Source organism: Myotis yumanensis, unplaced genomic scaffold, assembly GCF_028538775.1.
Source record: "Myotis yumanensis isolate MYYU_CA2020_CCGP unplaced genomic scaffold, mMyoYum1.0.hap1 SCAF_10, whole genome shotgun sequence".
NCBI classification, from domain to species: domain Eukaryota; kingdom Metazoa; phylum Chordata; class Mammalia; order Chiroptera; family Vespertilionidae; genus Myotis; species Myotis yumanensis.
The window spans coordinates 46726192-46753682 of NW_027223761.1; the positions used below are offsets into that span (position 1 = coordinate 46726192).

A 27491-nucleotide genomic window follows, 5' to 3' on the forward strand; every position below is an offset into this window, starting at 1 on the left:
TTCACAGAAACGGAAAGAATTGTGCTTACCAGAAGCTGAGGGGAGAAGAAAAGGGGTAGTTGTTTAACAGGTAAAGAGTTTCAGATTTGCGAGATAAAAAAATTATAGAGATCTATTTCACAACAATGTTAATATACTTAACATTACTAAGCTGAACACTGAAAATTGTTAAGATAGTAAATTTCATGTTATGTAATTTTGAACAAAATAAAAAAAGACGGACATTTTGACATATGCTATAATAGAGATGAACCTTGACATTATGCTAGGTAAAATGAGCCACACATAAAGGACATATATTATATGTTTCCACTTGTATGAGTGTAGTCAACTTCATAGAGACAGAAAATAGAACAGCAGCTGCCAGGGCCTCAGGGGAGGAAAGACCAAGGAGTTATCATTTAATATGCACAGAGTTTCAGTTTGAGAAAATGAAAAGTTCTAGAGATGGATGGTGCTGATGGTAACAAAACAAGATCAATGTACTTAATGCCATTGAATTGTAAAACTAAAAATGGTTAAATTGATAAATTTTTATGTTAAGTATATTTTTACCACAATAAAGAGATCACTAGATAAGTTATTAATAATTCTCCTCTCTCTCTAGTTGGGGGAGTGAAGAAAGAGGTACCCCTCTTATTTCAGGGCAGGAATGGAAGACAGGGATCTGCCCATCATCTCTAGGATCAGAGCCCCAGGCAAGGGGGAATGGCTTTACTGTGGTGTTCACCTAAGTAAGGCTGCTATAGTTGACATATTCATATCTTGTTGGTCCACATTCCTCCCAGTTTTTTGCTAGAGAAAAAAACTGGGAGAAGTGGAGGGGGCGATTTTTTTCCATCTGCAGCTGTAGGTGTTTTCTGGGTTTCAGGTCTCTACAGAGCTCATGTAGGAATGTATAAGGAAAAAACAAAACAACAAAAATAGGGAACTCATTACATACTTGGTATTTCCTTTAGCCTTATGAACACTAGCCAGTCCACCTTCATTCCTACACCTTTCAGAGTCTTCTGTCAGTAGCTTTGTGAATTTTGCCAAGTTTTTAATTTATTTCTTGTTTGTATTATTTTTCTTGGAAAGAATATAGTGAAATTCATTTACTACATTTATTTCATCTGGAACAAAACTTCCTGCCACTAGCTACACTTGCTACTTTTATACTGACCGTGTCTGCTTTACCAATTTTAGTAGTTAACCATATTTTACCACGTAGTAATTATTGATATTACATTTTTCCTGTTCAAGTTACTGGTGTGATATCCATGTCCTGACTGATAGGCACTTTTTGGTAATAATGAAGCCTAGGCTATGACCATCCATGTAAATGGAGTATGTGGAGATGGCCACTGGAAATGAAGATGCCATCAAGGAGAGAAACTGAGGAGCTGGAAGGATCATCTGCATCATAGTTGAAGTCACAGAAACAAGAGATGAGAGAAAGACCATGTGCCAGGAGCTCGTTGGCTCAGCACCTTTACCACTTTATGCCATGACCACCAAGCACTTCCACAAATGAACCCAGGAGCTCTGACAGGACATCCTTGTTTCAAAACCCCAATCCGAACATTCTGCATAGAACAGTTGTCATGGTTGGGTAATGTCAGGAAATGTAGTTCCAATCCTGGCTTTATAAGTACTTCCAGCCTTATGACCTTACCAAACATTTCCCTTTATTGAATCCAGGTTCAAACCACATTTCCTCATTTTGAATTAGGATGTTCATTTTTCTGTTTGCCTCACAGAAAGGCTGTGAAGGGAGTTTGCACACACCACTACCCATCTCCGTGAGAAGTCTCCCTCACAGATTGCCAGATGAATTTTTCTAATTCACATCTTTTAAAACAGTAAGAAATCTGCTGGAACCTATGATGCCTTTTTCATTACACATTTAAGAATCTCCATGATTCAGTCCAATGACCTTGCAGCCATACCTCCTCCTCACATGGCCCTCTCCCATCCCCTACCATATCAATTTGCCATCCATACAGGTTAGCTCACTGATCTACAAAGGTGTTGGTTTTTTTTATTTAGATGCCTTTAAATAAGTTGTTGTCTCTGCCTGGAATATACTCTATCACCATATCTTCGTGTAAAACAATATTTATTCTTCAACACTCAACCCAAACACAATTCGGAGTACATAGGTCATTTTTCATATAATAGGAGGTGACCTTTTCCTCCATGTCTGACTTAATCTTCTCGGGAAGGGACACCCCACAAATGGTCTTATACTGTGGGTATTTGTAAACATGCCATGTCTCCTTCATTGGCTGGGAACATCCCTTAGGCAGGAGTACACTGTACTCATTTGCCTCTCCATAGCACTCCAGAAGAAGGCCTGGAATATAGTAGGTGTCCAGGGACTGTCAGGTAAACATATTGCTAGGTAGTATAGTACATGGGGTTAAGTTGTACTTTTTAAGCATGGCTTGTAATGGGGCCAAATTTGAATTATGTGTGGAGTCTCTACATAGTGTGTATGATTTATGACCCTATAATTAAGAATGTAGTGGTACAGATTACAGATATATGCTTGCAAGGGAGAAGTGCCGTGTGTGTGTGTGTGTGTGTGTGTGTGTGTGTGTGTGTGTGTGTATGCGCGCACGCGCGCGCAGTCGCGCTATAGTTCATTGGCATAGGAACACAAGAGAAACTCCCCGAGGCTTATGCTCTTACACTTTGGCCCACGCTGGTCATCTTCCATGGCACTGACCTTATTTCTTCCCCACCCAGCCCCTGCTTTCCTACCTTAAGAATACATCAGTCTCCAGTCCAAAGGCGTCGTTTTCAACAGCTTTCTCAAAGGACATCATGGTGTTCTCAGGCGCCAGCTGTGGAAGAAAAGGACATCAGATCCTTTACCTCAGAGTTTCTCCCCCCAACATTCCTTTTATGGTAGATGAGAAGCCCAACAGTGAGCCCCTCTCTTCCACCCAATAGATCTGGGACTGTGCTCATCTGAGGCAATGTCACTGGGCACAGTAAAGAGAAATGGACTGAGAGTTAGGTGACCTGGTTGGGTTCAAGTCCAACATCTACAATTATCTTTATTCTTTTCATCAAAAGCCCATTCATTTTCCTTTACAGAGATCCCTACGGTTCTGAGGTCCCTATCTCTCACCCATAACCCCATGCACACTGGTACTCACCCACGTTCATCATGCTTAGACCTACCATGGGTGCACCTCTATGTCCAAAGATGGCCGGCTTGGGTCCCAATTTATTCTTATTCTCAACGCAGGGAGAATAAAATCCCCATGGCACCACAAACAGAAATAAAAGGATAAGAAAAAAAGGCAGTCCAATAGCCACTTGTGCAGCTGAAAAAGTTGGAAGGGGGGGGGGGAGAGTGAGAAAAAGAGATAAAAAGGAATGGAGACCCAACCCAAGAAACTAACTATCCCAAAGCAGCAGCCAGTAAACACCCAGTGCATGGGTTTCAGTGCCTCGTGGACTGCCTGATTTACTCTCTATTTCCGCCATATCCCCATTTATTTTTAGTCATTAGAAAGTACAGCACTATCCAAATGTAAGCATTATTATTAAGGCAATGGTATTTGACTGAAAATATCCAGGAAATAAATTGTGCAGGAGGTGGAAGGAAGTGAAGGAGAGGGCATGTTAAGAAATACCTCCTCAGGAGTAGGAGTAGAATGGTTGGTGCTGAGAAAGCCCTGAAGCCAAAATGGCCCTACCTAGTATATATAAGGCAGTGCAGGATAGTGGAAGGGGCACTGGCTAACAGAAGTCTGAGTTCAAAGCCAGACATCGCAGGGGTGGGGAACATGTGACCCAAGGGCCATAAAAGACCCGTGAAATCATTTGGTCTGGCCCTGCCAAGGTTAAATGTTTGACCAAATATAGCGGGCTAATATTTAAGTTGATAATTTTGTATGGCCTGCAAATGATGATATAAATATCCAAAAGGCCTTTGGCAGATAAAAGATTCCCAACCCTGGTCTAATGTGTAGTTAAGGACACACTGCTTAACCTGCGTCTCCATTTTCTTCATTCTGAAAAATGGGGCTATCTTGCTGCTAACCACTCCTTCATAGAGTTGATATGACAGTATTTACCAATAATAGGTACTCAATGAATATTATGCATTTGCTTCTCTCTCTCTCTCTCTCTCTCTCTCTCTCACACACACACACACACACACACACATAGCTCATCCACAATACTTGTTATTACTGGCCAATCCCCATCACTTATAATTGTAGATCTCTGAGGATTTTACCTATTTGTACATATTTAAGCTACTATGTATACTTCAGTCACTTTCAAATCTGTATCTCCAGCTCTAACCTCTCAGCTTTGTGAGTCTAGCACATGTCTTGATTCTTTTTATCCTATGACGTTTACTCTGGTCTCTTCTGAATCTAGCTAAAATTTCAGAAATGAAAAAGAAAAAGAGTTCATTATTGTCGCCTTTAAACTTTTGCCCCAAAACATTTCCTACAATTCACCCTCCACATACAGATACAAACAGGTACAAACACTCGCAATGCCAACACTACCAATCCAGTCATTCTCTTGTCTCTATCCTTGTACAATCAGGGAGCGAACACTCTCTATGTAACCAATAGTAAACAGAGATACATATAAAGAAGATGCTACTGGTTTCTCAGGAAGAGTGCTGAGAGATAACTCCATTCTCAACACGATTTAATGTATAGCTCTGATTCTTTTTTGTTTCTATGATATTAGGGCAAAGGATGGAGAGCAAATCAGAGGCAGAGAGAGATGTTTCTGCTTCTGCTCTAAGCTCCCAGGTATGACAGGGACTCACAGGGGCCTGCTTTGCGTTACTAGAGCATAACCAGGCATATCTGGACCTCGTATAAGTTCATTAGTTGAAACTAGTAACATCTGAATACAATCTAAAGGAACTGTGACTAGTACTATCACTCTGTCAAATATAACTAAAATGGCCTCTACCCTGCCCCAAACCTCTTTCCATTTCCAGACAGTCACTGTGTAACATCATGGAGATCATTCTTACTTTCCCAGGAGAATCCCTCTTTAGAAGAAGGCCTGTTTGATCAGGAAAATGTTCTGACAGGCCACATGGGGTTATGAGTTTTACCACAAGGAGCATGCCTGAGTAATAAGCTAAGTGAATTTCAAAGTCACATAGTGGTGGTTATCTACCACGCTTGTGTTTGACTGAGTAGAGTATGTAAGCTAAAGCCAGGACATACCTTCTTGTTCCAAATGGACCAAGTAGTAGGCCACAGGCCAGGAAAGGAGAACCATCAGAGTTATCATGGTCAGATGCACATGGGGAGCAAACACCTGGGAGAAAGCCAAAAGTCAGGCTGACCACATTGGACAAACAGTATTTGACCTACAGGATGATGCTTACCTTCAGTGAGAGTCCAAACGTCAGCCACCTGTCTTTCCAGTAAATGCATAAAATCGACAGAAAAAAAGTGCATATCAGAATCACTAGCATAACCAGGATCTGCAGAAACAAAACAAAACAAAACAATCTCCTCACTTCCAGGCACTAGGCTTGGGTCAGATCTGTCCTTGGGAGTTGTCTGTGTGTCCCCACAATGGCAGGGGCGTTCTTTCCTCATTATTTTAACCTGACCATCCTGCAGCTCCCTAGTATGGAACTAATCGTTTACCTTCTTTGCTCCCAAGTCTTTGTTGTGTAGCACGGCTGGAAACAAAGCACACAGCTACGTGGTCTGATGCCTTTACTAATTATCACCTCCAACTCAGCTGAGCACACAGCATTGCCTGGCATCTCGCACTCAATCTCAACAATGGCCATTACAGATATTCACTACTTTGTTTTTATTTAACTCAATATAGTCACAAGTAAATAATATTTTGTGATTACCTTTTCTTTGTATGTTTTCCCCAACAGTCTGTAAGCTTCATGAGATCAAGTAAAATATTTATGATTATATCCTCGCTGCCTTGCAGACTGTCTAACACATAGTAAGCTTACAATAAGTACTTCTTGAGCAGATGAAAAGAATCTGCCTGCAAAAACACCATATACCTCATAGAAAATATTAAGACCAAGCTGATATAACTTTAACTTCTTCCCCTTGAAATGTAGTCTTTCTACATTTGTCCTACTTTCTAGAGAGCACTTAGTTCCTTCATTTCTATAATATGTATATCTATTAAAGTAATTGAGACCATAAGTAAACCTCTCACAAAATAACTCCAAACCTTGCCAGCAAAAATGTTTAATTTCGCCAAATATAGGTTTGGGCAAAAGTAGGTTAACAGTTGTGGTATGGGAAACACAGAATGAAGCTACTGTAATAATCATAACCTGCATGTCTTTTTCCCTCGGAACAACTGTAAACTCACTTTTGCCCACCTCTGTACTTAAGGAAGAAACATTTCCAATCTTTAACAAACTCTTCCAGAAAACAGAAAGAGAGCAACACTTTCTAACTTCTCTTTGAAGCCAACAAAGCATTAATACCTAAACTCAACAAGGACATTACAAGAAAATAAAAAGTAGTCATGTGCCACAATAACGCTTTGGTCAATAACAAACCTCATATACAATGGTGGTCCCATCTATAATAATAAAAGCATAATATGCTAATTAGACCAGACGTCCTTCCGGACAAAGCCAGGGCTGCAAGGGAAGCCTGGGTCCCAGGTGCCAGAGGGAAGCCGGGTGCTGGCAGCCGGGGGAAGGAAGGCCTACTCTTGCATGAATTTCATGCATTGGGCCTCTAGTAAGATTATAACAGAGCTGAAAGTTTTCTACTGTCTAATTACATCATAGCCATAGTAATGTTATTGTGCAATGCATTAGTCAAGTACTTGTGTTGATGCCAGTGTAAACAAACCTACTGCACTCCAATGGTAGAAAAACATAGTATCTTTTCTATGTTTAGTTTTGTTTAGATACACTAATATTGCCTACAGTATTCAGTACAGTAACATTCTATACAGGTTTGTAGCCTAAGAGCAATAGGCTATAATATTTAGGATTGACTAGGTACACCCTATGATGTTGCAACATTCACAAAATTGCCAAAGAATGAATTTCTCAGAACGCGTTCCCGTTGTTAAGTGACATACGGATATATAGGCCTATCTCTCCTGTATATATAGATGAAAAAAATCTTAAATAACCTATTAGCAAACCAAATGCATCACAACACAAATATTTAACTGTCAAATCAGACATACATGAGTCTCATGGGATTCTGTGACCTTACTCAATACCAGCCTTAACTAGTGATTTTAAATACAGACAATTATAAAGTATAGATAAAACAGTTTCCCTTCGAGAAATCTGATCCTGCCAAATGCAGATATTCATAAAAAGTTCTTTTCTCTCCTGGACTAGGATACATGCTGGTTTTGAAGTTAACATGTGTGGTGTGTTTTGGGCAAAGTATGTGGAAACACTGCCTCACAGAAGGAGCCTTGGTGGCTTTGGAGCATCCATATCTTATACAACTCCAGCCAGCCATGTCTCCAACCCTACAAACCTAGAAATTCCAGGTTTCTTTACAATAGGGAACCCAGATAGACCAGGTTATATCCTGCTAGATATGTTCATAGATAATGATTCTCATTATCTTTGGCTAATAAACATCTTTATATGTGTTTCCCAGGAGGTTGTGTTATTAGCATGTTTACAAGGAGTTTGGATTGAGGTCATTCATTCTTCTTTGAGCATGAGGTAAAAGGGGAATGGGTTACAGGCCTGATGCTAACCATGTCCTTCCAGATTTATTCTGAGTACACTAAAACTAAAACTTCAACCACAACAAAATCTCCCTTGCCAAGAGAAGCAGTCTCTCCTCCCATGTCTAATAAGTCTAGTCCTCCGTTGGTGTGAAAAACTATTGAAATGAGTACACCTATTAGAGCAGTGGTTCTCAACCTTCTGGCCCTTTAAATACAGTTCCTCATGTTGTGACCCAACCATAAAATTATTTTCATTGCTACTTCATAACTGTAATGTTGCTACTGTTATGAATCATAAATATCTGGTATGCAGGGTGGTCTTAGGCGACCCCTGTGAAAGGGTCGTTCCACTGCCAAAGGGGTCGCGACCCACAGGTTGAGAACCGCTGTACTAGAGCTTCTGAATTCAGTTTATCAGAATCCAGGTATTATGCATCTCAAATTGGTTCTATATCTGAAAACTTGGTTCAACAGTAGCCTATGCTTCATGAAATTGGTGTTATATAAAAGGCAGTATCCAAAAATTTATTGAGAAAAGTTTTCTGTATTTTTTTATTTTCTTTATTAAGGTATTACATATGTGTCCTTATCCCTCCATTGTCGCCCCACCCCCCCCCGACCCCTCCACTCGTGCCCTCACCTCCCTGTTGTCTGTGTCCACTGGTTAGGCTTATATGCATGCATACAAGTCCTTTGGTGGATCTCCCCCCCTGCCCCCCACCCTCCCCTGCCTTCTAAGTTTTGACAGTCTGATTGATGCTTCTCTGTCTCTGGATCTGTTTTTGTTTCATCAGTTTATGTTGTTCATTATATTCCACAAGTGAGTGAGATCATATGATATTTATATTTCTCCAACTGACTTATTTTGCTGAGCATAATGCTCTCCGGGTCCATCCATGCTGTTGCAAATGGTAAAAGTTCCTTCTTTTTTACAGTAGCATAGTATTCCATCGTGTAGATGTACCACTGTTTTTTAATCCATTCATCTGCTGATGGACAATTAGGCTGTTTCCAAATCTTAGCTATGGTAAATTGGGCTGCTATGAACATAGGGGTGCATATATCCTTTCTGATTAGTGTTTCTGATTTCTTGGGATATATTCCTAGAAGTGGGATCACTTGGTCAAATGGGAGTTCCATTTCCAGTTTTTGAGGAAACTCCATACTGTCTTCCATAGTGGCTGCACCAGTCTGCATTCCCACCAGCAGTGCACAAGTGTTCCTTTTTCTCCACATCCTCTCCAGCACTTGTCTGTTGATTTGTTGATGATAGCCATTCTGGCAGGTGTGAGATGGTACCTCATTGTCGTTTTGATTTGCATCTCTAGGATGATTAGTGACTTTGAGCATGTTTTCATGTGTCTCTTGGCTTTCTGAGTGTCCTCTTTCGAAAAGATTCTATTTAGGTCCTTTGTCCATTTTTTGATTGGATTGTTTACTTTCCTTTTGTTGAGTTGTATGAGTTTCCTGTAAATGTTGGATATTAAACCCTTATCGGAGATAACATTGGCAAATATGTTCTCCCATGCAGTGGGCTTTCTTGTTGTTTTGTTGATGGTTTCTTTTGCTGTGCAGAAGCTTTTTATTTTGATGTAGTCCCATTTGTTTATTTTCTCTTTAGTTTCCATTGCCCTAGGAGCTGTATCGGTGAAGATATTCTTTGGCATATGTCTGAAAATACAGCCCAGTGAATGAACAAACACGACCTATAATAACAATTTCTCTTCAATTATGGAATGGGCAACTGTGATCATGGTTAAGTTTATTCCTAAGTATAAACTTGCTTTTTTTGTTGCAATGGTAAATAGAATTATTTGTTTAGTTTCTCTGAGAATTCATTATTGGTGTATAAAAATGCCATAGATTTCTGGGTGTTAATTTTGTATCCTGCTACACTACCAAATTCATTTATTAAATCTAGTAAGTTTTCTAATGGAGTCTTTAAGGTTTTCTATGTACAATATTATGTCATCTGAAAATAATGACAGTTTTACTTCCTCCTTTCCAATTTGAATGCCTTTTATTTCTTCTTCTTGTCTGATCACTGCGGCTAGGACTTCTAGTACTATGTTGAATAAGGGTGGTGAAAGTGGACATCTCTGTCTGTTTCTTGTTTTTAGGGGAAAAGGTTTTAGTTTTTGCCCATTGAGTATGTTGGCTGTAGGTTTGTCATATATGGCCTTAATTATGTTGAGATATGATCCCTCTAATTCCCACTTTGCTGAGAGTTTTTATCAAAAATGGGTGTTGGCCCTAGCAGGTTTGGCTCAGTGGATAGAGCATCAGCCTTCAGACTGAAATGTCCCAGGTTTGATTCTAGTAAAGGGCACATGCCCCGGTGGCAGGCTTGATCCCCAGTAGGGAACGTGCCAGAGGCAGCCGATCAATGATTTTCTCTCATCATTGATGTTTCTATCTCTCTCTACCTCTCCCTTCCACTCTGATCAATAAAAATATATTTTTTAAAAAATGGGTGTTGGATTTTGTGAAATGTTTATTCTGCATCTATTTTATATGATCATGTGATTTTTGTCTTTCAATTTGTTTGTATGATGTATCACGTTTATTGACTTGTGAATATTGTACCAGCCTTGCATCCCTGAATAAATCCCACTTGTTCATGGGATTTATTGCTGGGTCAGATTTGCTAATAGTTTGTTGAGGATTTTAGCATCTATGTTCATCAGGGATATTAGCCGGTAATACTTTCTTTGTAGTGTCTTTATCTGGTTTTGGAATTAGGATAATGCTGGCCTCATAAAAAGAGCTTGGAAATATTCCTTCCTCTTGGATTTTTGGAAATAGTTTGAGAAGTATAGGTATTAGTTCTTTGAATGTTTGGTAAAACTCCCCTGTGAAGCCGCCAGGACTAGGGCTTTTATTTGCTGGGAGTTTTTGTGTGTGTGGGTTTTTGTTTTTTGTGGGGGGTTTTTTACTGCTTCTACAGTGGGGCCTTGACTTACGAGTGTCCTGACTAACGAGTTTTTCGAGATACAAGCCGTCTCTGGGCCGATTTTTTGCTCTGAGTTAAGAGCTAAAATTCGGGTTATGAGCCAGCTTCAGATACCCCACCGCTAGTTGGCGCAGCGAACGTCACAGTGAACACCACAACATCAGCCCAGCATCACGTGTCTCACTCGTTCACTTTATGATTTGATATACTAGTAATTTGAGTTACGAGCTCTGTCACAGAACGAATTAAACTCGTAAGTCAAGGCCTCATTGTATTTCATCAGTTGTTATTTACCCACCTTAGATGTTTCAATGCATGACTCTCTCAGATATATTTGTGCATTGAGCAGGGAACCCTTTGTTGAGATATGGCTGTACAGATTGTTGTAACTTATAGGGAAGACACCAAGGGAATCTCTCATGCCACCATTCCTCGGATATTATTCTCCATTCTAATCACTCTTAAATTTACATTTCCAGTTAATATGTCTCATTAGAGTAATAGTCAATTTAAGAAGACCACTCAGAGATTTTGACATGTTCCTGATTTCAGGAAATGTATCGAACCCATGCCTGAAACAATTTAGAAAAAGCAAAGGCTGTAGATGGAGCTTCTCAAACACATGGCAGAACAAAATAAGGGAGGTTATGTTGGAAATGGAGGGTTGGGAGGAGCAAAGATGCCTGCTTTCTAGGGATCCTTTGAGAGAAGCCATGCTGGTGCCATTTTAAAAACTCCAAATGAAGGGACCTCACTAGACAGATTTCAGGGGATATAGGAAGACAAGCAATGACTCCACCAAAAGAGTTGTAGTCAAGGTTCTCAGCAGAAGGGTCTCTGAAAATACACACAGAAAAAGTCCATGGGGTAAGAGCCAACAACTGTGCATTTACCTGGTTCTGATGGACCAATCCCAGATGATCTTCTTGCCCTTCCTTGTGAGACCGTGTTCTTTTATCCTGTCTACTGTACCCCTGACCCTCCTTTGGTGAAAGAGAGGTAATAGTACCATCATGCTCTCTCCACCAGTGGAGGCTTCTACCACTGGGGAGGGGGTAAGTCTATAAAGTTGGAGTCTGAGACATTACAATGAACTGAATTTTTAATGACTGGCATGAGAATGTTCTTATCACTATATAGGACTAGGAAAGTTATAGAGCTTGCCTAAGATTTTATTGGGATAGAAGAACAGTCACAGGGTGAATTTAATAAGGAGTAATGAGAAAAAATAAAGTTTGGGTTCAGATCCTTTAGTAAAATCAGTCACATCTGTTAGAATTTCATGAGTTCAACGAAAACAGAGTAAGTAAGTCTCTTCTTTCTAAGGAGAACAATGAAGAAAGCACAACTCTGTACTTAATACTGAGTGCCAAAGAAGCACATTCAGTCCTGGTCTAACGTTTCTATGAAGATTCTGATGGCCTACCTTATGACACCAGTATAGGTATAGTTCATACCCTTCCCGAATCAACAAAAATCCAAGTATCTAAAAAAGAAAAGTATAAAAAAGGAGGTTATTTTGAAATCACCAAGTTGGGGCCCACAGCACTGTTCTGTATTCAAATGCCTTTTCACTACATTCACTTCTTGCTATACTTGCACTGTTCAAACCCTGGGAGTTTGCCATGCTGCCCCTCTGCCTGAAAATCTCTCCCTCCCAGGCCACTGACCTTTCAAACCAGTTCACATGCCACCTCCTATTCATAACTCTTACCAGCACCCTCTGGAAGAATTTTTTTCTGGAATTCATAATAAACCACCACACTGATATCCTTCCGAGTTCCCACCAATTTCTTACCCCTGGGACAGACCTTATTCCTGGTATTACTCAGACTCACTTAGGAGAGAACAGAGGTCAGAGGCCAGCCCTTCCCAGCATCATTTAAAAGCTTTCTTGAGCCCTAACTGGTTTGGCTCAGTGGATAGAGCGTCAGCCTGTAGACTCAAGGGCCCCAGGTTCGATTCCGGTCAAGAGCATGTACCTTGGTTGCGGGCACATCCCCAGTAGGGAGTGTGCAGGAGGCAGCTGATCGATGTTTCTCTCTCATTGATGTTTCTTTTTTTTTTTTTTTTTTTTTTTTTTTTTTACATTTTTATTGATTTTAGAGAGGAAGGGAGAGGGATAGAGAGATAGAAACATCAATGATGAGAGAGAATCATTGATTGGCTGCCTCCTGCACACCCCCTACTGGGGATTGAGCCCACAACCCAGGCATGTGCCCTTGGCCAAAATCGAACCTGGGACCTTTGAGTCTGCAGGCTGATGCTCTATCCACTGAGCCAAACTGGCTAGGACATCATTGATGTTTCTAACTCTCTATCCCTCTCCCTTCCTCTCTGTAAAAAAATCAATAAAACATATTTGGAAAAAAACGCTTTCTTGAGGAACCAATGTCACTGTAACAACTTTTAACCACTGTTGTTAACACTGGCATTTAGTCAATAAATCTTAGATTTCAATGTAAATCTAGTCCGTCACAACGTGAGCATAGGGATAGAAACTGAAAACTGGAGACTTCAGATACTTAGGACATTACAAGAGTTGGAATATATATGACACTTACCTTTTTATCAAAATAATTTTATGTATATGATTTCATTTCTTCTTTACCCAGCCCTATAAAATACCATTATATTAAATATTATCATTCTCATTTCAAACAGAAGAAACTGAGTCTCAGAAGTTATATGACTTGACCAAAGTTTCAAAGTAACTAAAACACAGAATTGAAAATAGAACCTAGGGCTCCCTCTTTGTTCACTGTTGTATGCATTGCATGTATCCATAAAAGGTAGGGTGGAGTAGGATTTGTTAAAAAATATTCATTATTCCATAGTAGAACTCATTCCCACCTTAGACGCTAACTACAGCATTTCACATTTATTGTCTATGAAAGCAGTATAATTCAATGGCCAGAGGCTAGCCCAGACCACATCATTCATCTACATTTTCCCATTATAAAGCAAGTATCTAGCCCTGGCTTGTGTGGTAAAATGGTTAGAGCATGACCTTGCATACCAAAGAACCGTGGGTGCAATTCCTGGTCAAAGGCATACACCTGTGTTGCAGGCTCGACTCGCCCTCCCTCCCCACCCCCCCCCCCCCCCCCCCTCCATCTCCAGTTTGGGCACGTGTGGGAAGCAACCAATCAATGTGTCTCTCTTACATTGGTGTTATAATGCTCTGCCTTTGTTACTTTTTTCTATGATTAAGATGCCCTACTAGATTCTAAACTCATTCAATTAAGGGACTATATATAGTAAGGTTACATTTTATACCTATCTCTTTGAAGTGCTCTGTATGAAAACAGAAAATGCTTATGTTTTGTTGACCTCTGTATACTTAGTACTTATCACTCACATCATGATTAATAAATTTTCTTGAGAGAAAAAAATAAATGCAAATGGCATTTTATTTGGGGGTTGAGTTCTTTTATATCAGATAGTAAATCAGTAGTGACAAGAAATCATGAAATCAGAGAAAGACGTAGATGCCCTATGTACAAATGGGCACTGAAAAACTCCAATTTCCTAAACGTGTGAAACAACACACCAATCATATGAATCAGCTTAAAACTAGGTCTGTTCCCTTAATTAAGATTAGTGATTAATGTAATCTTTGAGTCATTTTACAGAGACAGCACTACACCTGTGTCACCCCATCCCTCAAGACTGAGGAATATTTAAAGAAAAGCGAGGACTGAAACAGGCATTAACAAAGTACTTTGTGTCTTACATGGAGACCAAATTAGACTGGACTGAAACCAGACACCGAGAAATTGGACACTAACCAAAGTTTTTAAGTATATTACAGAGAGGAAAAAAAAGAAACACACACACACACACACACACACACACACACACAGGAAGCTCTTCTCCAGTCCCTCTGCCGAGACCAGCAAAAACTGGTGGACACTGGCTGAGACGAGTTGAGCTAACTGGAGTTTGTGCAGGGAACTCTTGAAACGTACCCTTTTCCACCAAACTCCGCCAGATTGGAAATCCTCTCTGCTTTCCTTTGCCGCTCTCATATCCCTTACCATCTATGCCTAAATCTCAAAATTATCCAATTGAACCCTTCCAAGTATAAATGTATGAATATGTATAACCTCCTCTTTCCCTTTGCCCTTAAAACTTGTCTCAGGCCTTTCTTCCAGGAGACTGGTTTGAGCCTTGCCTCCGATCTCCCTTGTGTAGCTGCCTCACAATAAATCCTCTCTCTCTGCAAAAGACCACTGTCTCTGGGTAGGGTTTCTCAGTTGCCTGGCGGGAAACAAACCCACTTACTCTAAGCCAGTGGTTCTCAACCTTGGCTGCACATTAGAATCACCTGGGAATCTTTTTTAAATCCTGATTTCTGGGCCTCATCCTCCGGAAATTCTGTTTCTTTGTTATGGGGTGAGGCCACAACATTAGTAACAAAGAAACAGAATTTCCGGAGGATAAGGCCCAGAAATCAGGATTTTAAAAAGATTCCCAGGTGATTCTAATATGCAGCCAAGGTTGAGAACCACTGCTCTAAGCACTTACAGTTGTCCTCCATAAGCTTCCACTTCCACACCTTTCTCTTGCCTGGCCTGAATTTCTCTCCCTACATGACACTAACTATGTAACAACAGAGGCAGGGTCACTATTGCCAAAAGACTTTTGCTAACATGTAATTTGCATCTGAACTAGCAGACTAGCATTTGCATATTATAACAGGTTTAAAAAACTAGTTAATTTATAAAGCCCCAAAACACTAATTCTCAGGAGATGGGAAATGAAATGAGTTAGTTCAATTCATAAAGGTTAATGTGAAGCTCTGGGTGCCTAAAATAACAATATTGACTGAACCATAAAATGGGCTTATGAAATAGGAGAATAGAAAAAGGATGTTCTGCCACCCTTTCAAAGGGTCAAAGTGATAAGATGCATCCTCTAATAGCCATTTTTCTCCATCAGTCCCTTGTTCCTAAATTTCAAGCAGTTGATGTAAACCTCAACGCTACTTAGACAAGTGATCTTAGGTTCTGAGGACTCCCAGCACCACTGTGCACCATACCATAGACAGGAGCACCTCATGAGGCTACTCAGAAAGGGAGTGGGAGAAATGGGGAAGGTTACTCACCAACAGCAATGAAGTGTAGACAACCAAGATTCCAAATAAACTCAGCAAAAGAATGGACCAGAAGTACCAGTATCCTGTAAGTAGATAAACAACCCTGCAAAAATGTGTTTCAATCCTTAAAATATAGCAGAAAGTAGTAGCATCTAAGACTAAACTAGATGAGGCAATAAGAAAACTGAGGGAGATAAGAAGAGAAGCATTTTGGGAACATATATGTGAAGAGCTTTGGGGATATTCAGTTAGGAGTTTTAACTCTGACCTATAGTACTTTTGGGTATTTTAATGGGGGTCTGCATAAGTGGTATGATGTTTTAATGTTATTTAGAATATATACTTAAAAATTATGTCCTCTTTAGAGAGCAAGAAATAATACAGAAATTCTGAAATGCCAAAAGAGAAAAAATCATCCATAAACCCACCACCTTAATACTTTCCATTTTGGCAGGTTCCTTGTCCATGCGACTACATATTTTTTTTACCTAACTACAATCATAGCCACCACATTAATTGCGTGTAAGAGATTTGAGCTGTTAAAACAATCCTGATGTGTTATTTTCCAAAAGTAGTTTATGAGAAAAACTACTAATGATTTGCTAAGAGAAATAGTGTTATACTTGGTCTAGATATCAAATGTTAAAAAATTTAGAGACTTCATTTCAAGATAACAGAAATTACTTCCTCTCCATGTAACTTGGAGAAGTATATTTTAACAATATAACATATAAACTAGTGAACATATAACCACTTCAAAACAAAGAAGGAAATTCTCTTTGGTCAGGGGTGTAAGACACACCAAGAAGCAAGAAACAGATGAGGAACCATTCTAGCAAAAGCCATTCTAGATCAAGACACTGGTGAGAGTAGTCCATAGATGAGTCTACAACCAGGAATAATAAGATGTATAAGGAATGTGAACAAATGAACTGATTAAAGTAGAGAACTTGCACCCAACTAGATATTATTAATTGAACCATCAGAAAAGAAGCACAGAATAAAAATATCTCAGCTATTCAAAGAAATAAAGGAAGGACTCACATCCACGTAACAGAAATAGGGTGTTTTAACAAATCATGGTGATTATTAAAACCATAAAACAGAGACCTTGAAAAAGACCATGAAAGATGAACTAATAGCAGTGTATATGCAGCCAAAAAAATAATCAAATGGCTTAAGCAAGTAGTGATATTGACTTTGTTTTCCAAGTGATAAGGAAAATAAGGGCTGTCATTTAATAGTGCCTCTACCTTTATAAGCATTTCTCTGGCCACATTAGATTTTTTTTTCACATTTTTCAATCTAAAAGATCTTCTTTTGTATATTCAATCACATGGAAATAGTATTATTAGTTTAGTTCAGATCAAAACTCGCTCACCAAACTCAGGTGAAGTGCTCACCCACCTGCTATGAACTACAGGCAAAGGAAGAACTGTTTTTGTTGTTTTCTCTCTTTTTATCTCCCCTTTTACTACTTCATCTGTACTCATTCTTGGTGGCAGTGGTGGGGTAACAAAAGGGAGTGAGAAGAATGAAAAGGCGTTTAAGTGAATGCATATACATCAGTAGGATTGAAAAAGGGTCTTTCTTAGCTATTCCTTTTTTAAACTGTGAATACACAGCTATTGATGACCGTATAATAGGCTCACTCTACATATGTTCAAGCAGTTTTATCCCTGCTCTGGGCCACTATTTTACCTCCCTCTAGCAGCATGATCACAACCCCTGTTGGATGAAAGCCTTCTCACTCAACCGAGACAGCCTTCTTAGGGCAATCACTTCAACTAAATCTACACTCTCTGCACTTATGTTTAAAGGAATCATATAGGACCTTCTCCCTCTTTCCCACAGCTAAAACATGCAGCTGTCCAGCATCTTCTCCCAATTCATACCCCACATACCACAATGCTCTATATCAGCATCAACTGTTAGCTAACAGAAACGCTGAGAGAGAAAAGATATGTTGTTGTGAGGCATTGGGAACCTTCACATAGCAAGGAATGGGGAGACAAGTCTACTCCACTCACACTTGGGGGGACTAAACAGTCCCCCATGCTGGCACATGGACTTACTTGGACTCAATCCCTCTGAGCTCCAGCTCTTGGCAGCAGCACTGGGGGAACCAGAGACACACGGGGAGGAACTGGACTGTCTGGCATTGGGGCAGGAACTCAGGGGCAGCTTTCTCCCAGATGGAGGTGCTCACAGGGGTCATTGTGCCTGTGCTGGGACCTTCCTGATCCCACAGCTGACTGGCAGCCATATCTGAGTTTCCATCATCCTGGCTCACACTGTTTTCTCCACTCTGGTGATTCCCTGAGACCTGGGCTCATCCAACTTGCAGCCCCACCCAAGCTGTTTGCAGCAGCTTTTCCATATGAATGGCCTGTTCTGGCTCAGGCTTCAGATTGTCCTAAAATCTCTTAAACAAGCAGCAGCTGGTGTCAGCATGCCCCATCCTATCTAATAATAGACAAACATGGTAATTGACCATACCTCCACTACACTTCCCATTGGCTAATCAGCAGGATATGCAAATTAACTGCCAACAAAGATGGCGGCCGGCAGCCACACAGCTGAAGCGAACATGAGGCTTGCTTGCTCCAGTGATGGAGGAAGCCAAGGTTCCCCGCCTGCCGCGGCCCAGCTCTGAGCTCCGGAAGCAACAATGTTTCAATTATAGAAGCTAAACAAACCCCAGATACCTGCTTTCAGCCACCCGGGGTCTCAGAGCTTAGAGCACCAGTGATAGCAACAGAGTTACAATTATAGAAGCTAAACAAACCCAGATACCTGCTTTCAGCCAGCCATGGCCTCAGAGCTGGATCCGGGCCTCAGAGCTGGAGCTGGCTCTCAGCTCCAGTGACAGCTATAGAAGATAAATAAATCCCAGAATAAAAAAAAAAATTTTAAAAAAGAGGCTGGGAGCTTCAGTCGCCCGCCAGCCTGAAAATGGCCCTCAGCCCCTCACCCAGACTGGCCAGGTACCCCAGTGGGGACCCCCACCCTGAAGGGGGTGTGACCAGCTGCAAACAACCATCATCCCCCCATGCAGGCTGGCCAGGCACCCAAGCGGGACCCCCACCCTGATCCGGATCACCCTTCAGGGCAAACCAGCCGGCCCCCACCCGTGCACCAGGCCTCTATCCTATATAGTAAAAGGGTAATATGCAAACTGACCCTAACAGCAGAAAGACTGGGATTGACTGGTCACTATGACACACACTGACCAACAGGGGGCAGACGCTCAATGCAGGAGCTGCCCTCTGGTGGTCAGTGTGCTCTTACAGGGGGGAGCTCTGCTCAGCCACAAGCCAGGCTGATGGCTGCCAGTACAGCAGTGGTGGTGGGAGCCTCTCCTGCCTCCTCAGCAGCGCTAAGAATGTCTGACTGCAGCTTAGGTCTGCTCCCACTGGCAAATGGACATCCCCCGAGGGCTGTGGGGCTGCCAGAGGGATGTCTGATTGCCATCTTAGGCCCAATCCCCTGGGGCACAGGCCTAAGCCAGCAAGTGGTCACCCCTGAGGGGTCCCAGACTGCGAGAGGGCACAGGCCAGGCTGAGGGACCCCCTACCCCCGAGTGCACATATTTTTGTGCACCGGGCCTCTAGTCTATAATAATAAAAATGTAATATGCAATGGCCGAACAGCAGAACGACCTTCCCGATGACCTCTGGACAACCTTCCAGACGAAGCCGCAGCTGAGAGGGCCAAGGCAGTTGCCGGGGCTGTGAAGGCCTTCTCTTGCCTGAATTTTGTGCATCGGGCCTCTAGTATGTACATAAAGGAAAGGAAATCACTATCCTGAAGAGATATCTGTACCTCCAGGATTGTTGCAGCTTTATTTAGAACAGTCAAAAACATAAAAACAACCTAAGTGTTCACTGATGGATGAATGAATTAAAAAATGTAATACATACACACATAGAAATATTAGTCAGTCGTGGAAAGAAGGAAATCTTGCTATTGGCAACAACATGGATGGACCTTGTGGGCAATATGCTAAGTGAAATAGGTCAGGTGAGAAAGATAAATACTGTATGATATCACTTATGTCTATATCTATATCACTTATATGACTTTAAATCTAAAGAAACTGAACTCATAGAAACAGGAAAAATATTAGTGGTTGCCAGAGCCAGGGGTGAGGGGTCAAAGAATTGAGCAAAGGCGGTCAAAAGGTACAACTTCCAGTAATAAGATAAATAAGTTCTAGGGATATAATATACAGCATAATGACTGTAGTTAACAATACTATATTGTATATTTGAATGTTGCTAAAAAAGTAGATCTGAAAAGTCATTATTTACAAGAAAAAACATTTGGAGCTATGTGAGGTGATGTTAACTAAACTCATTGTGGTAATCATTTTGTAATTTATACATATATCAAACCATTATTTTGTATGCCTTAAATTTATAATGTTATATGCCAATTACATCGCAATGAAACTAAAAGCAAACCCTCAGCTAACAGCATACTCAATGGTGAAAAGGTAAATGCTTTACCTATAAGATCATGAACAAGTCAAGTATGCCCACTCTTGTCACTTTTATTCAACATAGTCTTAGAAGTCCTAGCCAGAGCAATTAGGCAAAAAAGCAAAATAAAATGCATCCAAATTAGAAAGGAAGAGGTAAAACTGTCACTACTTGCAAATGACATGATAATATAGAAAATCTTAATAATTCTACCAAAAATTATTAGAACTAAGAAATGAATTCTGCAACATGTTAGAAATCCCAATTCTTGGGTGCCACCCCAGACTTGCTAAATCATGGATCCTGTGTGTGAGGCCAGCAGATTGCACTGTAACAAGCTGTCCAAGGAACTCCAATGCTTGTTCATATTTGAGAACTACTGGCCTGTATTGAACTCCTGTCACTATCTCTGGGACCTTTCTGTGCCTCAGTCTCACATCTGTAGAATGGGGAAAATAATGGTACACCTATTTCAAAGGGTGGTTGTATGTTTTCAAAAGTTGAAAACTGGTACATAGCCACTATTATTATTAACTAGAGGCCCAGTGCACGAATTCATGCATGGGTGGGGTCCAACTGGCCTGCCCCCACACCGGGGCCAATGGGGGAGGAGGGGGGGAGAAGGGACGTGGGTGGTTGGCTGGCCGCCCCCGCCCCCAATTGGGGTGGGAGGAGCTGATAGGGGACGGGGCTGGCCAGATTTGGTCCCACTGAACATAGGTGGACCAGGAAGTATAATAGGAGAGAGTGCTCAGCATCCTTACCCCACCCCAGGGGCAGGTTTCCATCCACCAAGTGTGGAAAGCACAATTTTGCCCACCTTCTCTCTTATGACATTGGATCTTTTCAACCTCAGATAGTATCCAGGTGGCTATTAGACCAAAAAGCCCTTTCACAAATGAAAACACAAAAAGTGAAACTCACCAGTCAAAGCCATGATATTCATTTGAGGTTTCTATCCACACGAACAGCAAAACCACAGACACGCAAAATGCAATTACCAGAAATGGGTAAAATAACTGCTCTACCTGGGAAGAAAAAATGAAAGTCAAATTTAACTCCATTTATCCATGCTACCTCAGCAATATCTGTATACACTTGCCAAAGCTCTGTATAGGTATAGGGCCATGCATTACTCTCCCAGTCTGCAGTGAACACTGTATTACTTTGACCCCTATGGAATTTTGTACAAGCCTATTATAACATTTATTACACTGAAATGAAATTATGTTTGTATTTATTGTGACAGCTTCTACTCTGAGGAACAGGAACTTCTAACATTGCTGTATTGCTAATATCTAGCATAGTTCCTTAAATGCAGCTGGCTCTCAAAAATTATCTGATGAATTTATACAATTCTCTATCTACCTAATTTTTTGATAACTCATTCATTAATTCATTAATTCATTGTTCATCAGTTAATTTAGTCATTTACCTATTCACATTTGAAGAGGGCATAAGCAGCTTAGGAAATAAAGCTTTTCTTGAGTAGCTATTTTGTGTTAGTACAATGCTAGGGGCGTCACAAGCTACTTTCATTGATTTATCTATCAATATAGCCATTTATATTAGGTATTATTGCCCTCATTTTTCAGAAGAAAGAACTAAAGCTCAGCGAGGTAAAGTAACTGACTCAAGATCAAACAGACAAGTAGCAAGGATACTGACCAGATCTGTGAGACCAAAGCCAGGATGGAGGACAGTCAAACTGAGGCTTGAAGGCAATCCCCTACACTGAAAATCATGTTACAAACCAGCCATGTCAGAGGTTGCAAAACCCTTCTTGAGAACATTAGGTTTTGATTGCAGAGCTATAATCCTAACACCTGTATTGCAGAAATAAGAAATCCGTCTCTTAGGGACACTGCTTTTACTGTGTTAAAAATAGATAGACTAATCCCTACCCTGATTAAATCATGGGGTGATTGTGAATAAGAAAAAAAATAAAATGGAAAACATAGAAATGATATTCCAAAAAGATGGAAACATAGCAAGTTTCATAGCATTAAACTGCCACTTCTGAGTATCAGAGGATGGAAAGCACACCACTGTGCTTCACTATCTCTTGGCTTCTGACTACCTTATTCCTCCTAGTCAGGAGTGCCTGCACAATCATTTATATATGTGGAAGATCACTTCCAAAGGCAAGGACTCCAACATATTAATAAAAATAGCTAATAGTTATTGAGTGCTAATTGTGTGCCAAGCCCAATTCTAAGTGTTTTCCACATATTATCTCTTCTATCCTCATGACAAATCCTATTGGTGGGGACTATTGCTATCATTTCCCTTATTCTATTGAGGAATCCTAAGCACCAGAATGTTAATTAATCTGCCCAAGTTCCTGTAGTGGTAAAGCTCCAATTTGGTGGTAGTCAGTGATGAAGTCATAAATTGAATCCAGGCCATCTTTCCCAGACCCAAGATCTTAGCTCTTATGCTCTATGCTCGACTCCTTCCCCTGAGTAGAAATGGGGCCGTGAGAATTACCTACTTCAATTCATATAACCAGCCCAAGGGCAAAGCTGGAATTAGGACACAAACATACCCCAGGCTCTGGTCCAGGGATTTTTCAACTATGCCACATTGCCTTAAATGTCATCATTCCCACAGAGCCTGCCTTTATCTTTCTCTCTATGCCAGCGGTTCTCAACCTGTGGGTAGTGACCCCTTTGGCGGTCGAACGACCCTTTCACAGGGGTCGCCTAAGACCATCCTGCATATCAGATATTTACATTATGATTCATAACAGTAGCAACATTACAGTTATGAAGTAGCAACGAAAATGATTTTATGGTTGGGGGTCACAACATGAGGAACTGTGTTTAAATGGCCATAAGGATGAGAACCACTGCTCTATGCCCTTCTTTATAGCTCTCGTGTGACAACTTCATCTCCACATAATAAATATCTTTTTAATCAATTCACTCTTTTCCATCTTTACTATCACTTCTTGAGTCCAGGCCACCAACATCTTACCTTGAATACTGCCATGGGGTGAGGGTAGGCCACATGCCACCACTCAGGCTTATCAGAGTTCTTCTTTAGGGAAAATCAGGCATTAGCCTGACCAATAATAAAAGAATACCTTGCCCTGGCCAGTGTGGCTTAACTGGCTGAGCGTCATCCCATGCACTGAAAGGTCACCAGTACGATTCCCGATCAGGGTACATGCTCATGTTGTAGGCTCAATCCCCCATCTGGGTGCATGCAGGAGGCAGCCAATTGATGTTTCTCTCTCATATCAATATTTCTCTCTCTCCCTTCCTCTCTCTCTTTCTCTTAAAAAAATACATGAAAAAAACATTTAAAAAGAATAAAAATAAATAAAAGAGCACTTTGTTTCCCACTTGCTTTTTTTCTTTCTTACTCATAAGCAGAGCTCGTTTGGGAAACTCACAATGAAGAGAAAATTAAATATTCAGACATTCCTGTAATCCCCTAGACAAAAACATCTAAATGTACTTAAACTTCACTTTTTCTTCAAGGTTCAACTGAGTGAATAAAAGCAAAAGTGAGTGAATGAATAAATGAATGATAAAAGAGGTAGCAAGGAAAAGGAGAAGTGAAGACTAACAGTGAAAGAACACAAGCACATGTTTCAGTAAGGGTAACTTTGGTTCCAGAATTGCGGTAGACCTTTCATGGGAGAACTAGAGCCCAAGCATGCCCAGTTCGGGAGATAATGAGCCCTCATGGTGGCAGGGACCAGCCCACATTCCCCACATCTCAGGAAGTGTGGTCTATATTTCCACATCTCTCTATACCAAAGAGCAGCAGCAGAATCGACGTCCAGATTGCTTCTCTAGTTTGCCTTCCCACTGACAGCTGTATAAGCCAGTAATGTAGGTGACATAGCACTCGTGATTGCAATTGTCTTCTATGCATGAAGAACACCTTTTCGATATTCTTGTCTCTTGCTTTTTCTCCTCTTCCATGGTTCACCCTTTTGCTGCAATGACAAATAAAACAATCAGGATCTAGTACTCCCTTAAATGTTACCATTCTACAGAAAATTTCATAAAAAATTATTTCTTTTTAAATACATAATCTAGGACACTGTACTTAATTCAGCACAGAAGATTAGAGCTTCATGCCACCTTCCCACTAACTTGAGTGTTTATCTCGGTCATTGCACCACTCACTATTGTTTTCTCAGCTGTAAAACAGGACCATATTCTCTACACTAGCCAACTAATAGATGCTGAAAGCATCACATTAGATAATATATACAGACGATGTATCTTTTAAAGTAGAATATGCTATTGAAATAACTTGAGAACTTAGAGGTATGGACGAGATATATGAAAAATACAATCCTTGACTAATAGGTGACTCACACATACAGTACCTGCCCCTTTCCTTTCTATCCTCTCCCATATGGAATCGGTGAGGGGTAGCCTCAATTTAGAATGGAATATTCAAAAGAGCAATGCCTGAAATAAAACAAATTTATTGTTTCTTTTGCCAACAAAAAATTTCAAAGGTAGAAAGAACAAATGATGTGGTATGTGGCTTCACAATGTCACTAAGAACCCAGACATTATCCACCTTGCTGTTCCTCTGCAGCAAAGGGCTGCTTTCTCAGGGTCCAATGTGGCAGCTCAAGCTACATCCATTACTTCAGATTCCAGCTAACAGGAAGGAGGAAGGAATAAAGAAGGATACTTCCCTTTATTTTAAGGACATTTACAGAAACTGAACATGGTATTTCAGTGACAGGGTTTTCTTACTCGTTAAAAAAAGGAAAAACAGATATTGGGGGACATATAGCTGTCACTACGGCATTTTCTCACCCCACTGTGATAGGAGAATGTTGTTCTCATACTCAGGAACTTTCAGAGAATGTGTGGAATTTTGGGGAAAAAGAACAATGTATTTAAAAACAAACAAGAACAGTCTTAAAGGACTTGATCCCAGGCAATGGTCTCTACCCCTGAAAACTTTGTTATGCCCCAATTTGTTCTTTTGTGAAAAGGACTCCAGTGTTGTAGTTAACAGTACAGAGTCTGAGTGGCCACTTTTGGCCAAAATAGAGTAACAGGGACTACAGTAAATCTCTCACTTTAAGTGACTAAAAATCTGGAGAAAAATATGAAGCCACAGTTTTCAGACAGTAGACAAGAGGCCGAGAAGGACAGCAATCCATCAAAGAAAGGAAGTAAAGGAAGTGAGTACAGGCATATCTTGGAGACATTGCAGGTTTGGTACCAGACCATCACAACACAGTGAATATTGCAATAAAGCAAGACAGGTGAATTTTTTTTCGGATTCCTGTGCAAATAAAAGTTATGTTTATACTCTACTGTAGTGTATTAAATATGCAAAAGCATTATGCCTAATAAACAATGTACACACCTTAATTAAAAATATTTTATTGCTAAAATAATGCTAACCACCAATGAGCCATCAGCAAGTCATAATCTTTTCTCTGGTCTTGCCTCGATGTTGAAGGATATTCTTTAAGAAGAGGAAGAGGAAGGAGAAGGATCAAAAAATATGGATAAAATCGCAGTAAATAAGTATCTATCAACAATTGAATCTAAAAATCAAAATAAATGAACAAGGAATCTGATGAACAAAATAAACTGATGAATAAAATAGAACCAGAGTCATGGACACATGGAACAGACTGATGAATCTCAGAGGGAAGGGGAGATGGGGGGTAGAAATAGATTAACCAAAGAACTTATATGCAGCCGAAACCGGTTTGGCTCAGTGGATAGAGCGTCGGCCTGTGGACTGAAGGGTCCCAGGTTCGATTCCGGTCAAGGGCATGTACCTGGGTTGCGGGCACATCCCCAGTAGGAGATGTGCAGGAGGCAGCTGATCGATGTTTCTCTCTCATCGATGTTTCTAACTCTCTATCTCTCTCCCTTCCTCTGTGTAAAAAATCAATAAAATATATTTAAAAAAAAAAAAAAAGAACTTATATGCATATATGTATTCCCTGTGGACACAGACTATAGGGTGGTGAAGGCCTGGGGTGGGGTAGGAACAAGGTGGAGGGGAGCAATGGGGGGAGGGGGGAGGAGAGAAAGGGAGACATCTGTAATACTCTCAACAATGAAGATTTAATTTAAACAATGTCTGATTTAAACCTAAATACAGGGTGGGGCAAAAGTAAGTTTACAGTTGTTTGTATGAAAAAAGACATGCAGATTATGATTATTACAACAGCTTTACTAACTCTACTTTTTGAGTACTCACAACTGCAAACCTACTTCTGGCCCACCCTTTATATATCTATTAGAGGCCCAAGGCACAAAGATTCATGCAAGAATGGGCCTTCCTTCCCCTGGTTCCATATTTCCACCTTTGCTCAGCCTGCAGTCATCTTTCTGCCTTCCCACACTGGCTGCCCAGAGGCCTGGAGTGGCTGGGGTGGTGTGGAAAGCCTGCGATGACACAAGCATCCTGGCCACTCAGCGCCTGTGTATGCAAATTAGCCTGCTATCTTTGTTGGGTTAATTTGCATACCCACTCCAGATTGGCTGGTGGGCATCATGATGGTACAGTAAATTTGCATCTTTCTCTTTTTTAGTGTAGACAATTCCTTTTAATGTAAGTGGACTTAATGCTCCAATTTAAAAAACACAAAAATTGTCTAGATTAAAGTATCAAAACCCACCATATGCTCCTTATAAGAAGTTGACTTGTTGAGGTAGAAGGAAAAAGATATAGTACCTGTGTGTGTGTGTATATATATATATATATATATACACACATATATCACTATTTCATACCAGGATATGGCATGTACCAACCAAAGACAAAACCCCTGTAACAAAAACATAAGCATTTACTACACACACATCTGAGCTGACTGACTACCTGTTCTGCAGCTCTAGACTGTCCTCAGCTAGGATGACTGGGGTGACCTAACTCTGCTCCATGTGTCACTCAACCAGGTTAGCCTGAGGATGGTCTCATGGTGATGGAAAATGTCCAAGAAAGAGAGTTCCACTGGGCAAGCCCATTTCAAGCCTCTGCTTCAAAGGATGTCTTGAGGTCAAAGTCAAAAGCAGAGCAGGTCAACTCATGGTAGGCAGGCATTATCAAGTTACATAGCAAACAGTGTGAACGTAAAAGGTGTAACTAATGTAAGGGTGAGAATTAGGGCCAAACAATACAATCTACTTACTAGCAGATCAAAAAACCCTGAAGCAACTAGAGTTAATAAAAAACAAAAAGGGACATTCCATAATGATAAAAATGATTTTTTAAAGAGAACTTTCAATTTATAGGCACCCAACCACATATCCTC

The 27491-nt window shown here is 40.6% G+C and overlaps 1 protein-coding gene across 1 annotated transcript in view; it reads right to left on the minus strand.

The window, feature by feature from the left end:
- The window catches only part of GDPD4 (glycerophosphodiester phosphodiesterase domain containing 4), an 85775-nt gene extending 61613 nt beyond the window's left edge, over positions 1 to 24162 (minus strand). Inside the window, exons 1-8 of the mRNA XM_070427045.1 lie at positions 23992 to 24162; positions 21149 to 21252; positions 15750 to 15843; positions 12066 to 12125; positions 5369 to 5467; positions 5205 to 5298; positions 3175 to 3320; positions 2749 to 2831 (exon numbers count right to left, since the gene is read on the minus strand). Coding sequence (XP_070283146.1) covers positions 2749 to 2831; positions 3175 to 3320; positions 5205 to 5298; positions 5369 to 5467; positions 12066 to 12125; positions 15750 to 15843; positions 21149 to 21252; positions 23992 to 24162 — 851 coding nt within the window. The remainder of the gene's footprint in view (positions 1 to 2748; positions 2832 to 3174; positions 3321 to 5204; positions 5299 to 5368; positions 5468 to 12065; positions 12126 to 15749; positions 15844 to 21148; positions 21253 to 23991) is intronic.
- Between the last annotated feature and the right edge of the window lie 3329 nt (positions 24163 to 27491).